General features: G+C 44.8%; 1 protein-coding gene across 2 annotated transcripts in view; it reads right to left on the bottom strand.

Moving 5' to 3' along the window:
- Positions 1-112: 112 nt before the first annotated feature.
- LOC106611227 (proteasome activator complex subunit 4B) overlaps positions 113-13,489 on the bottom strand; it is a 92,629-nt gene continuing 79,252 nt past the window's right edge. For both annotated transcript variants that reach the window (XM_014211221.3, XM_045724975.2), the window contains 5 exons: positions 12,556-12,711; positions 7,042-7,204; positions 3,084-3,217; positions 2,406-2,547; positions 113-2,253 (listed from right to left, as the gene is read on the bottom strand). In XM_014211221.3, the coding sequence (XP_014066696.2) occupies positions 2,413-2,547; positions 3,084-3,217; positions 7,042-7,204; positions 12,556-12,711 (588 nt within the window). In that variant the 3' untranslated portion in view covers positions 113-2,253; positions 2,406-2,412. The remainder of the gene's footprint in view (positions 2,254-2,405; positions 2,548-3,083; positions 3,218-7,041; positions 7,205-12,555; positions 12,712-13,489) is intronic.

The following is a 13,489-nucleotide window of genomic DNA, read 5'->3' on the forward strand; positions in this document are numbered from 1 at the left end:
AAAGTAAAATACAGATACCCCCAAAAACTACTTTAGTATTTTTACTTAAATACTTTACACCACTGAATAGGAGCCATCCCAGAACCAACCAGCACAAAGACACACAAAAAAGTTTGTTACAAACTCCATGAATTTCTTTATTTTCTTCAGAAAACAGTACATCTAAAAAGAATCACTGCAGTTTTGGCACTACACTAAACAGGTGTGAAGTACTACACTGAACAGGTGTGAAGTACTACACTGAACCAATGCGACTAGATTTTCAAGTCTTCATGGAAAAGTAAATATTGAATCCAAAATAAATCTCTCACTAGGGGTTTTAAAAAAGAATGGAGAACAATGTTATATTGAGGAGTAGAGGGGAAGGGGTGCGATGCTAAGGTGGTGGACAGGATGTTTGGCTATTCCTTGGGCCCCATTTCCCAGACACAGATCAAGCCTAGTCCTGGACTAAAAAGCTTTGTTTCAATGGAGACTCAACAATTATCATGTTTTTTTAGTCCAGGACCAGGCTTGACCTGTGTCCGGGAAACGAGTCCCTTGGGATTTTGAGAGGGGTTTAGACATGCCATGATGATTAAACTGTACTCATCAGCTGAAAACCGTGCACATAGCCTTGAGGAATGAACACACACTCACACACTCACTCTGCTATATAGTCATCATTGCCCAAGCGAGAGCAGATTACATCAAATGCTCCGTCACTAACAAGCTGAACAATCTACTCACAAACCAAAAGCTTTCATTACCAGCAACTCTAAGAATAATAAAATCAGCACTTCAAACAAATAAATAAACATGTTTGTGCATTTATGTTACATACACATGTTATATACACATAATAAAATATGCATATAGCAGAGATAAACAAAGTACACAAACATCCAAGTATGTAAATGTGTGTGCCAGGTTAAAATGTCCCAAATGACACCCTATTCCCTATATAGTGCACTACTTTTGATCAGAGCCTTATGGGCCCTGGTCAAAAGTAGTGCACTAAAAGGAAAAGAGTCCATTTGTGAAACACTCCTAATCTAAATGATAATGAACGATCATCTGAACACATAGACTGTGGCTAAGAACACTTCACTGGAGACCTGGGACAATATGGTTCCTATCCTCTAGAGCAGGTCTCTCCAACCCTGTTTCTGGAGAGCTAGCCTCCTGTAGGTTTTAACTCCAACCCTGTTCCTGGAGAGCTACCTGTTCCTGGGGAGCTAGGTTTTCACTCCAACCCCAGTTGTAACTATCTTAATTCAGCTGATCAACCACGTAGTTATTAGAATCAGGTGTGCTAGATTAGGGTCATAGTGAAAACGTACAGGACGGCAGCTCCCCAGGAACAGGACTGGAGAGCCTTGCTCTAGTGGGATAATATAGTTAGTTGGTGCAGAGTTGATAACATTGAGGGGATGTTGTACTGAGAGCAATAGTACGGGGGAAACTAGCTCTGGTCCTACGGCGTAGTGGTGCACTAATGGGGGAACACGCACTACATGTTGGACCAGAGATAGGGGGGAAACCTGCAGGCATCTTCGTCAAGCATTCCACTTCCCCACAGACACACAAAGGAAAAGAACAAGAGAAATCAACTGTACAGTAACATTACAGTAATATTACAGTAATATTACAAACTGCAGATCAATCATCCATGCTATGGTTTATCCTTAAATATTAAGTATAGTAGAAATGTAAATGAGCACTAAAACAAATACACAACTCTATTTTATTCCATCCATCCATTACGTATGCATATTCCCCCCTCCCCCTTCTCAAGGTCCTCAGGGTACAGGGTTGTATTCGTTATGGCACAACGTAGCAAAAACCTTTTTCTAAGGAAACATCCAGGTAGTTCCTCCTCGTTTCATTACGTTTGGTGCCTAGTGAAAACGACCCAGGTGTCGTCCGTTGGTCTGGTCAGAGGGCAGGGACCTGGACGTGAGGCCCGTCTCCCCTCATGCAGGCTCGTCTGTTCTGGTATTCACACAGCGTCTCAGAGTAGCGCTGCTGATCGAGGATCAGGTCACCATGTCCATATAATGGTATTCAATACGATCTGAAAGGCAAAACTGATCCTAAATCAGCAATTGTACTCAGACGCTTTGTGAATAAGGCCCTGTTCTGTTCAGTCTGAGGCTTTCCCAGACTAATAACAGAGTGAGGAACTGTTGAGTGGCTCAGAGAGGGCATTCAGGGTGTCGTTCCTCCGTTAAGAAAACATAACAATCTCCATCTGAAAGTTGTACCAGGGCCCTAAAGAGAGACCAAATGGACGGCTGGATTAATGATTGGTGCCTTGTAGTTTATAATGTACTGTAACTTGTGTTGGTGAGGTTTCCACCCAAGCATACGTTTGAATTGATCTACAATGAGTGAGCATTTTAGGATGGGAGTGTGTGTCCTACCAGGTATCTAGGCATAGTAGCAGGGAGAGACCAGCAGGTCGGTCAGAACCAGCAGCTGGTCGTCAGTGAACTGCTGTTTGTGTTCCTGCCAGTTGTCATGATGAGTCCGCCGGAAGTTAGACAGGGTCTTCTTCACAGTCATCTTCAGGGGAGAGAGAGAGAGAGATTCAGGAGCGAGAGCGAGCGTGCGAGATTCAGGGGCGAGAGAGAGCGAGCGTGCGAGATTCAGGGGCGAGAGAGAGCGAGCGTGCGAGATTCAGGGGCGAGAGAGAGAGCGCGAGAGTCAGGGGCGAGAGAGAGAGCGCGAGATTCAGGGGCGAGAGAGAGAGAGCGCGAGATTCAGGGGCGAGAGAGAGAGAGCGCGAGATTCAGGGGCGAGAGAGAGAGAGCGCGAGATTCAGGGGCGAGAGAGAGAGAGCGCGAGATTCAGGGGCGAGAGAGAGAGAGAGCGCGAGATTCAGGGGCGAGAGAGAGAGAGAGAGCGCGAGATTCAGGGGCGAGAGAGAGAGAGAGAGCGCGAGATTCAGGGGCGCGAGAGAGAGCGCGAGATTCAGGGGCGCGAGAGAGAGAGCGAGATTCAGGGGCGCGAGAGAGAGCGCGAGATTCAGGGGCGAGAGAGAGCGAGAGGGAGAGTGACAGAGAGCATGTCGTTGAGCTGTGTGTGTTAGTCCTCCTCACCTCAATGGGCTGTGTGTCGTTGAGGTGGACGCTCAGGTTCATCAGTAGCTGGGGCATCCAGCTGGGAACGTCGTAGGGGCTGGACAGGATACAGGCACTCAGACCTAACACTCCAGCATGTCGCCTCACTAGATCTACACACACACGGGGGGTGGGCATTGAAAAACTGAGCTAGAACATGTTCAGCAAGGTCAAGACAAATGCTTTTTTGAAGTTTATCTAACACAACCATGGCAACTGTGTTCCAAGTAAACAATTGACCGTTGGCTGTAGACAGCTATGTTCTAATACCCACACTAGTGTGCCACTTAAAATGAAGATACAGTAAATGTACAAAAGTATGTGGACACCCCTTCAAATTAGTGGATTTGACTATTTCAGCCCCACCCGTTGCTGAAAGGTATATAAAATTGAGCACACAGCCATGCAATCTCCAAACATTGCAGTAGAATGGCCTTACTGAAGAGCTCAGTGACTTTCAACGTGATGCCACCTTTCCAACAAGTCAGTTCGTCAAATCTCTGCCCTGCTAGAGCTGCCCTGGTCAACTGTAAGTGCTGTTATTGTGAAGCGGAAACGTCTAGGAGCAACAACGTCTCAGCCGCGACATGGTAGGACACAGAACGGGACCGCCGAGTGCAGGAGGGCATAAAAATAGTCTGTCACTGGTTGCAAAGTTCCAAACTGCCTGGAAGCAACGTCAGCACAAGAACTGTTCGTCGGGGGCTTCATGAAATGGGTTTCCATGGCCAAGCAGCCACACACAAGCCTATCACCATGCGCGGATGCCAGGAGAACACTACCTGCCCCAATGCATAGTGCCAACTGTAAAGTTTAGTGGAGGAGGAATAATGGTCTGGGGCTGTTTTTCATGGTTTCATGTTTTCCTTAGTTCCAGGGAAGGGAAATCTTAACGCTACAGTATACAATGACATTCTAGACAAATATGTGCCTCTAACTTTGTGGCAACAGTTTGGGGTAGGCCCTTAACCTGTTGAGTATAGGGGGCAGTATTTTCACGGCCGGATGAAAAACGTACCCAAATTAAACTGCCTCCTACTCAGACTCAGAAGGTAGAATATGCATATTATTAGTAGATTTGGATAGAAAACACTGAAGTTTCTAAAACTGTTTGAATGATGTCTGTGAATATAACAGAACTCATATGGCAGGTAAAAACCTGAGAAAAATCCAACCAGGAAGTTTGACCTCACATGGTTGTAGTCATTTCAAATGATGTTCTATCTAAACTACAGTGTCTGTGATGTCATATTGCACTTCCTAAGGCTTCCACTAGATGTCAGTCATTAGAACCTTGTTTGAGGCTTCTACAATGCAATTTGATTGAATAATACCCGGAACAGTAAGTGGTCGACCTGGTGTCATTGACTTACCTCGTGCGCTCACGCAGGGCTAGCCATTTTTATTTTTCTTCTGTAATGAATCTGCTATTGTCCGGTTGGAATATTATCGAAATTCTACGTTTAAAACACCCTAAAGATTGATTGTGAACATGGTTTGACATGTTTCTACAAACGCTGAGGGAACTTTATAACTTTTCGTCGATGGTGGATAGATGCATTTTGGAATGGTGATCTGGATGCGCCATCAAAACGAATTTATTTCGACATAAATTATGGACTTTATCGAACAAATGAACATTTCTTGTGGAAGTGGGAGACCTTCCGAGTGCATTCAGCCGAAGATCAGCAAAGGTAAGATAATATTTTTAACATATTTCAGCGTTTTGTGGATGCCGTGGCTGGACGGCTAACTGAATAGCTTGGGGCCCAGTACTCAGAATATTGAACAATGTGCTTTCTCCGTAAAGTTATTTTGAAATCTGACAAAGCGTTTGCATAAAGGAATATTTAATCTATACTTCTTTAATTAATTGTTATATATTGTGTCAGCGTTTATGATGAGTATTTCTGTAAATTATGGTGCACATTCACCGGAAATTTTGGGGTGAATACATTTTCTGAACATCACGCGCCAATGTAAAATGTTTTTTTTTTTAAATATAAATATGAACTTGATGGAACAAAAAAATGCATGTATTGTCTAACAATGTCCTAGGAGTGTCATCTGATGAAGATGGTCAAAGGTTAGTGCATAATTTTAGCTGGTTTTGTGCTTTTGAATGGCTACCCTTGCTTGGAAAATGGCTGTCCTTGCTAGGAAAATGGCTGTGTTGTTGTTTTTTTGCTGTGGTGGTATCCTAACATAATCTAAAGTTTTGCTTTCGCTGTAAAGCCTTTTTGAAATCAGACTAAGTGGTTGGATTCAGAAGACGTATATCTTTAAAATGGTGTAAAAATAGTCGTATGTTTGAGAAAATTGAATTGTGGTATTTTAGTTGTTTTTGTATTTCACGCCATGCGATCCCATTGGCTAGGGGTTCCGCTGGCGGAACGGGGTTCCGCTAGCGGAATGCCTAGATGTAAGAAGTTAATGAAACATGTTCAATTTGGTTTAAATAATGCAAAAACACAGTGTTGGAGAAGAAAGTAAAAGTGCAATATTTGCCATGTTAAAAAAGCTAACGTTTAAGTTCCTTGCTCAGAACATATGAAAGCTGGTGGTTCATTTTAACATGAGTCTTCAATATTCCCAGGTAAGAAGTTTTAGGTTGTAGTTATTATAGGAATGATAGGACTATTTCGCTCTATACCATTTGTATTTCATATACCTTTGACTATTGGATGTTCTTATAGGCACTATCGTATTGCCAGCCTAATCTCGGGAGTTGATAGGCTTGAAGTCATAAACAGCGCAATGCTTGAAGCACAGAGAAGAGCTGCTGGCAAACGCAGGAAAGTGCTGTTTGAATGAATGCTTACGAACCTGCTGCTGCCTACTACCGCTCAGTCAGACTGCTCTATCAAATCATAGACTTAATTATAATATAATAACACACAGAAATACAAGCCTCAGGTCATTAATATGGTCAAATCCGGAAACTATAATTCAGAAAACAAAACGTTTATTCTTTCAGTGAAATACAGAACCGTTTCGTATTTTACTTAAAGGGTGGCAACCCTAAGTCTAAATATTGCTGTTACATTGTAAAACCTTCAATGTTATGTCATAATTATGTACAATTCTGGCAAATTAATTACGGTCTTTGTTAGGAAGAAATGGTCTTCACACAGTTCGCAACGAGCCAGGCGGCCCAAACTGCTGCATATACCCTGACTCTGCTTGCACAGAATGCAAGAGAAGTGACACATTCCCTAGTTAAAAGAAATGCATGTTAGCAGGCAATATTAACTAAATATGCAGGTTTAAAAATATATACTTGTGTATTGATTTTAAAGAAAGGCATTGATGTTTATGGTTAGGTACATTGGTGCAACGACAGTGCTTTTTTCGCAAATGCGCTTGTTAAATCACCCGTTTGGCGAAGTAGGCTGTGATTCGATGATAAACTAACAGGCACCGCATCGATTATATGCAACGCAGGACAAGCTAGATAAACTAGTAATATCATCAACCATGTGTAGTTAACTAGTGATTATGTTAAGATTGATTGTTTTTTATAAGATAAGTTTAATGCTAGCTAGCAACTTACCTTGGCTCCTTGCTGCACTTGCATAACAGGTAGTCAGCCTGCCACGCAGTCTCATCGTGGAGTGCAATGTAATCGGCCATAATCGGTGTCAAAAAACGCAGATTACCGATTACTTGAAAATCGGCCCTAATTAAATCGGCCATTCCGATTAATCGGTCGACCTCTAATTAACATGTTTGTCACTTAGCAGACACTGTTATCAAGAGTGACTTATGGGTACAATTAGGGTTAAGTGCTTTGTTCATGGGCACAGACAGATTTTTCACCAAGTCGGCTCGGGGATTCGAACCAGCAACCTTAACCGCTAGGCTACCTGCTGCCCCATAGTAACACAGTCAGGGAAAGTGTGTGCTCTAAGTAATGGATTGGACAGTTAGTAGCTACCTCCAGAAGGGATGGTGTCCACCACGGAGCCCAGCTCCCTCTTCCTCTTCTTGGGCAGGCGGGTCTTGCAGAGGGCCTCAAAGTGGCTCTGCATGGGGCCCTCTATGGACAGGAAGTTACACTGAAGGAAACCGCTCAGAGTGGTGGCAGCCATCTCCCTCACCTGGGGGAGAGAAGGAAAGAGGGTTCATTATTTCTACATACATATGTGGAGCTGGCTGGTCCAGTCTGTACTGACCAGATCTGCTCAACAGACAGAAGCTCCATCTAAACTCGTCTCCTCCTCAAAATGCAGTGAAGGGCTGAGGGGAGGGACCATAGTTGGACCTTATCCTCCAACACTCTTGAGATGGAGCCAGAGAGAGCAGGGAAAGAGAGCAGGGAGAGCGAGCGAGCGTGGAGTGGTAGCGAGGTCAGACACACACACACACAAATAGAGGAGGGCAGGTCAGACTATATATACACTGCTCAAAAAAATACACACACACACACACACACACACACACACACACACACACACACACACACACACACACACACACACACACACACACACACCACACACACACACACACACACACACACACACACACACACACACACACACACACACACACAAATAGAGGAGGGCAGGTCAGACTATATATACACTGCTCAAAAAAATACATACATACATACATACATACATACATACATACATACATACATACATACATACATACAGGAGGGCAGGTCAGACTATATATACACTGCTCAAAAAAATAAAGGGAACACTTAAACACAATGTAACTCCAAGTCAATCACACTTCTGTGAAATCAAACTGTCCACTTAAGAAGCAACACTGATTGACAATAAATTTCACATGCTGTTGTGCAAATGGAATAGACAACAGGTGGAAATTATAGGCAATTAGCAAGACACCCCCAAGAAAGAAGTGGTTCTGCAGATGGGGACCACAGACCACTTCTCAGTTCCTATGCCTCCTGGCTGATGTTTTGGTCACTTTTGAATGCTGGCGGTGCTTTCACTCTAGTGGTAGCATGAGACGGAGTCTACAACCCACACAAGTGGCTCAGGTAGTGCAGCTCATCCAGGATGACACATCAATGCGAGCTGTGGCAAGAAGGTTTGCTGTGTCTGTCAGCGTAGTGTCCAGAGCATGGAGGCGCTACCAGGAGACAGGCCAGTACATCAGGAGACATGGAGGAGGCCGTAGGAGGGCAACAACCCAGCAGCAGGACCGCTACCTCCGCCTTTGTGCAAGGAGGAGCAGGAGAAGCACTGCCAGAGCCCTGCAAAATGACCTCCAGCAGGCCACAAATGTGCATGTGTCTGCTCAAACGGTCAGAAACAGACTCCATGAGGGTGGTATGAGGGCTCGACGTCCACAGGTGGGGGTTGTGCTTACAGCCCAACACCGTGCAGGACGTTTGGCATTTGCCAGAGAACACCAAGATTGGCAAATTCGCCACTGGCGCCCTGTGCTCTTCACAGATGAAAGCAAGTTCACACTGAGCACGTGACAGACGTGACAGAGTCTGGAGACGCCGTGGAGAACGTTCTGCTGCCTGCAACATCCCCCAGCATGACCGGTTTGGCGGTGGGTCAGTCATGGTGTGGGGTGACATTTCTTTGGGGGGCCGCACAGCCCTCCATGTGCTCGCCAGAGGTAGCCTGACTGCCATTAGGTACCGAGATGAGATCCTCAGACCCCTTGTGAGACCATATGCTGGTGCGGTTGGCCCTGGGTTCCTCCTAATGCAAGACAATGCTAGACCTCATGTGGCTGGAGTGTGTCAGCAGTTCCTGCAAGAGGAAGGCATTGATGCTATGGACTGGCCGGCCGTTCCCCAGACCTGAATCCAATTGAGCACATCTGGGACAACATGTCTCGCTCCATCCACCAACGCCACGTTGCACCACAGACTGTCCAGGAGTTGGCGGATGCTTTATTCCAGGTCTGGGAGGAGATCCCTCAGGAGACCATCTGCCACCTCATCAGGAGCATGCCCAGGCGTTGTAGGGAGGTCATACAGGCACGTCGAGGCCACACACACTACTGAGCCTCATTTTGACTTGTTTTAAGGACATTACATCAAAGTTGGATCAGCCTGTAGTGTGGTTTTCCACTTTAATTTTGAGTGTGACTCCAAATCCAGACCTCCATGGGTTGATAAATTGGATTTCCATTGATTATTTTTGTGTGATTTTGTTGTCAGCACATTCAACTATGTAAAGAAAAAAGTATTTAATAAGATTATTTCATTCATTCAGATCTAGGATGTGTTATTTTAGTGTTCCCTTTATTTTTTCGAGCAGTATATATATATATATAGAGAGAGAGAGAGGAGGGCAGTTCAGACTATATATATATATTTTGGAGGGCAGGTCAGACTATATACAGGAGGGCAGGTCAGACTATATACAGGAGGGCAGGTCAGACTATATACAGGAGGGCAGGTCAGACTGTATACAGAAGGGCAGGTCAGGCTATATACAGCGGGGAGAACAAGTATTTGATACACTGCCGATTTTGCAGGTTTTCCTACTTACAAAGCATGTAGAGGTCTGTCATTTTTATCATAGGTACACTTCAACTGTGAGAGACGGAATCTAAAACAAAAATCCATAAAATCACATTGTATGATTTTTAAGTAATTAATTTGCATTTTATTGCATGACATAAGTATTTGATACATCAGAAAAGCAGAACTTAATATTTGGTACAGAAACCTTTGTTTGCAATTACAGAGATCATACATTTCCTGTAGTTCTTGACCAGGTTTGCACACACTGCAGCAGGGATTTTGGCCCACTCCTCCATACAGACCTTCTCCAGATCCTTCAGGTTTCGGGGCTGTCGCTGGGCAATACGGACTTTCAGCTCCCTCCAAAGATTTTCTATTGGGTTCAGGTCTGGAGACTGGCTAGGCCACTCCAGGACCTTGAGATGCTTCTTACGAAACCATTCCTTAGTTGCCCTGGCTGTGTGTTTCGGGTCGTTGTCATGCTGGAAGACCCAGCCACGACCCATCTTCAATGCTCTTACTGAAGGAAGGAGGTTGTTGGCCAAGATCTCGCGATACATGGCCCCATCCATCCTCCCCTCAATACGGTGCAGTCGTCCTGTCCCCTTTGCAGAAAAGCATCCCCAAAGAATGATGTTTCCACCGCCATGCTTCACGGTTGGGATGGTGTTCTTGGGGTTGTACTCATCCTTCTTCTTCCTCCAAACACGGCGAGTGGAGTTTAGACCAAAAAGCTCTATTTTTGTTTCATCAGACCACATGACCTTCTCCCATTCCTCCTCTGGATCATCCAGAAGGTCATTGGCAAACTTCAGACGGGCCTCGACATGCGCTGGCTTGAGCAGGGGGACCTTGCGTGCGCTGCAGGATTTTAATCCATGACGGCGTAGTGTGTTACTAATGGTTTTCTTTGAGACTGTGGTCCCAGCTCTCTTCAGGTAATTGACTAGGTCCTGCCGTGTAGTTCTGGGCTGACCCCTCACCTTCTTCATGATCATTGATGCCCCATGAGGTAAGATCTTGCATGGAGCCCCAGACCAAGGGTGATTGACCGTTATCTTGAACTTCTTCCATTTTCTAATAATTGCGCCAACAGTTGTTGCCTTCTCAACAAGCTGCTTGCCTATTGTCTTGTAGCCCATCCCAGCCTTGTGCAGGTCTACAATTTTATCTCCGATGTCCTTACACAACTCTCTGGTCTTGGCCATTGTGGGGAGGTTGGAGTCTGTTTGATTGAGTGTGTGGACAGGTGTCTTTTATACAGGTAACGAGTTCAAACAGGTGCAGTTAATACAGGTAATGAGTGGAGAACAGGAGGGCTTCTTAAAGAAAAACTAACAGGTCTGTGAGAGCCGGAATTCTTACTGGTTGGTAGGTGATCAAATACTTATGTCATGCAATAAAATGCAAATTAATTACTTAAAAATCATACAATGTGATTTTCTGGATTTTTGTTTTAGATTCCGTCTCTCACAGTTGAAGTGTACCTATGATAAAAATGACAGACCTCTACATGCTTTGTAAGTAGGAAAACCTGCAAAATCGGCAGTGTATCAAATACTTGTTCTCCCCACTGTATATAGAGGAGGGCAGGTCAGACATATATACATACACATAGAGGAGGGCAGGTCAGACATATATACATACACATAGAGGAGGGCAGGTCAGACATATATACATACACATAGAGGAGGGCAGGTCAGATATATATATATATATATACATAGAGGAGGGCAGGTCAGACATATATATACACACATAGAGGGCAGCTCAGACTATATATATAGGAGGGCAGGTCATTAGACTAGAGGGCAGGTCATTAGACTAGAGGGCAGGTCATTAGACTAGAGGGCAGGTCATTAGACTAGAGGACAGGTCATTAGACTAGAGGACAGGTCATTAGACTAGAGGACAGGTCATCTGGGGTATTTTTTCTGAATAGAAATACAGAAAAGCCTACATCACCCTCCCCCTTATCCCCTCCCCATAGCAACAGAATACTCCTGCAGTCTGTGGTTTCCATAGCAACAAGTGAGAGGGGGACCGGAGGGGGAGAATAAGGATGAAGAGTGCTGTAAGACAGGGAGGAGAGGGCCTGTGATCTCACACACACACACACACACACACACACACACACACACACACACACACACACACACACACACACACACACACCTTGTAACCTCCAGACATACCATTCTGTCTTCTTCAATGTGATCTGTAACCTCCAGACCTACCCATCTACCATTGTCTTCTTCAATGTGATCTGTAACCTCCAGACCTACCTATCTACCATTCTGTCTTCTTCAATGTGATCTGTAACCTCCAGACCTACCCATCTACCATTCTGTCTTCTTCAATGTGATCTGTAACCTCCAGACCTACCTATCTACCATTCTGTCTTCTTCAATGTGATCTGTAACCTCCAGACCTACCCATCTACCATTCTGTCTTCTTCAATGTGATCTGTAACCTCCAGACCTACCCATCTACCATTCTGTCTTCTTCAGTCATGACACCATCTGTCATTCAGTCTGTTGTGTACTATGATCATCCTCTCTGTTGAACTCATTTTCTACATTCAATCAAATGTATTTATAAAACCCTTTTTACATCAGCAGATGTCACAAAGTGCTTAAACAGAAGGAACAACTACCTAGAAAGGCAAGAACCTAGGTAGAAACCTAGAGAGGAACCAGGCTCTGAGGGGTGGCCAGTCCTCTTCTGGCTGTGCCGGTGGAGATAAGAGTACATGGCGATGAAGGCCAGATTGTTCCTCAAGATGTTCAAAACGTTCATAGATGACCAGCAGGGTCAAATAATAATCAGTGATTGTAGAGGGTGCAACAGTTCATCACCTCAGGAGTAAAATATCAGTTGGCTTTTCATAGCTGAGCATTCAGAGGTCGAGACAGCGGGGGGAGCGAGAGAGAAAGGGTCGAAAACAGCATGTCCAGGATTTGTGTGTGTGTGTGTGTGTATTACCTCCAGCTGCTCGTCCTCCAGTAGGCGTATGACCAGTGCTCTGACGTCGTTGACGGCTCCCTGGTCGCTCATAAAGGTGAACAGGTTGTAGAAGACCATGATCTGTAGGTACGTCAGCACCGTGTAGCGTGCATGCCACGAACTGCTGCCTGCTATCTGGAACATAACGGAACCATGTTAATTTCAACATGACGGTAATGATCTGTAGGGACGTCAGCACTGTATAGAATGCATGCCACAAACTACTGTAACGTAATCCAGAGAGAACAGCATCCAGCGTGTACCACAAACTACTAACGTAATCCAGAGAGAACACCATCCAGCATGTACCACAAACTACTGTAACGTAATCCAGAGAGAACAGCATCCAGCGTGTACCACAAACTACTGTAACGTAATCCAGAGAGAACAGCATCCAGCGTGTACCACAAACTACTGTAACATAATCCAGAGAGAACACCATCCAGCGTGTACCACAAACTACTGTAACATAATCCAGAAAGAACAGCATCCAGCGTGTACCACAAACTACTGTAACGTAATCCAGAGAGAACAGCATCCAGCGTGTACCACAAACTACTGTAACATAATCCAGAGAGAACAGCATCCAGCGTGTACCACAAACTACTGTAACATAATCCAGAAAGAACAGCATCCAGCGTGTACCACAAACTACTGTAACGTAATCCAGAGAGAACAGCATCCAGCGTGTACCACAAACTACTGTAACATAATCCAGAGAGAACAGCATCCAGCGTGTACCACAAACTACTGTAACATAATCCAGAGAGAACACCATCCAGCGTGTACCACAAACTACTGTAACGTAATCCAGAGAGAACACCATCCAGCGTGTACCACAAACTGCTGTAACGTAATCCAGAGAGAACAGCATCCAGTGTGTACGTACCACAAAACTCAGAGCAACTTCAAA

Source organism: Salmo salar, chromosome 01 (genome assembly GCF_965601325.2).
Source record: "Salmo salar chromosome 01, fSalSal1, whole genome shotgun sequence".
NCBI classification, from domain to species: Eukaryota; Metazoa; Chordata; class Actinopteri; order Salmoniformes; family Salmonidae; genus Salmo; species Salmo salar.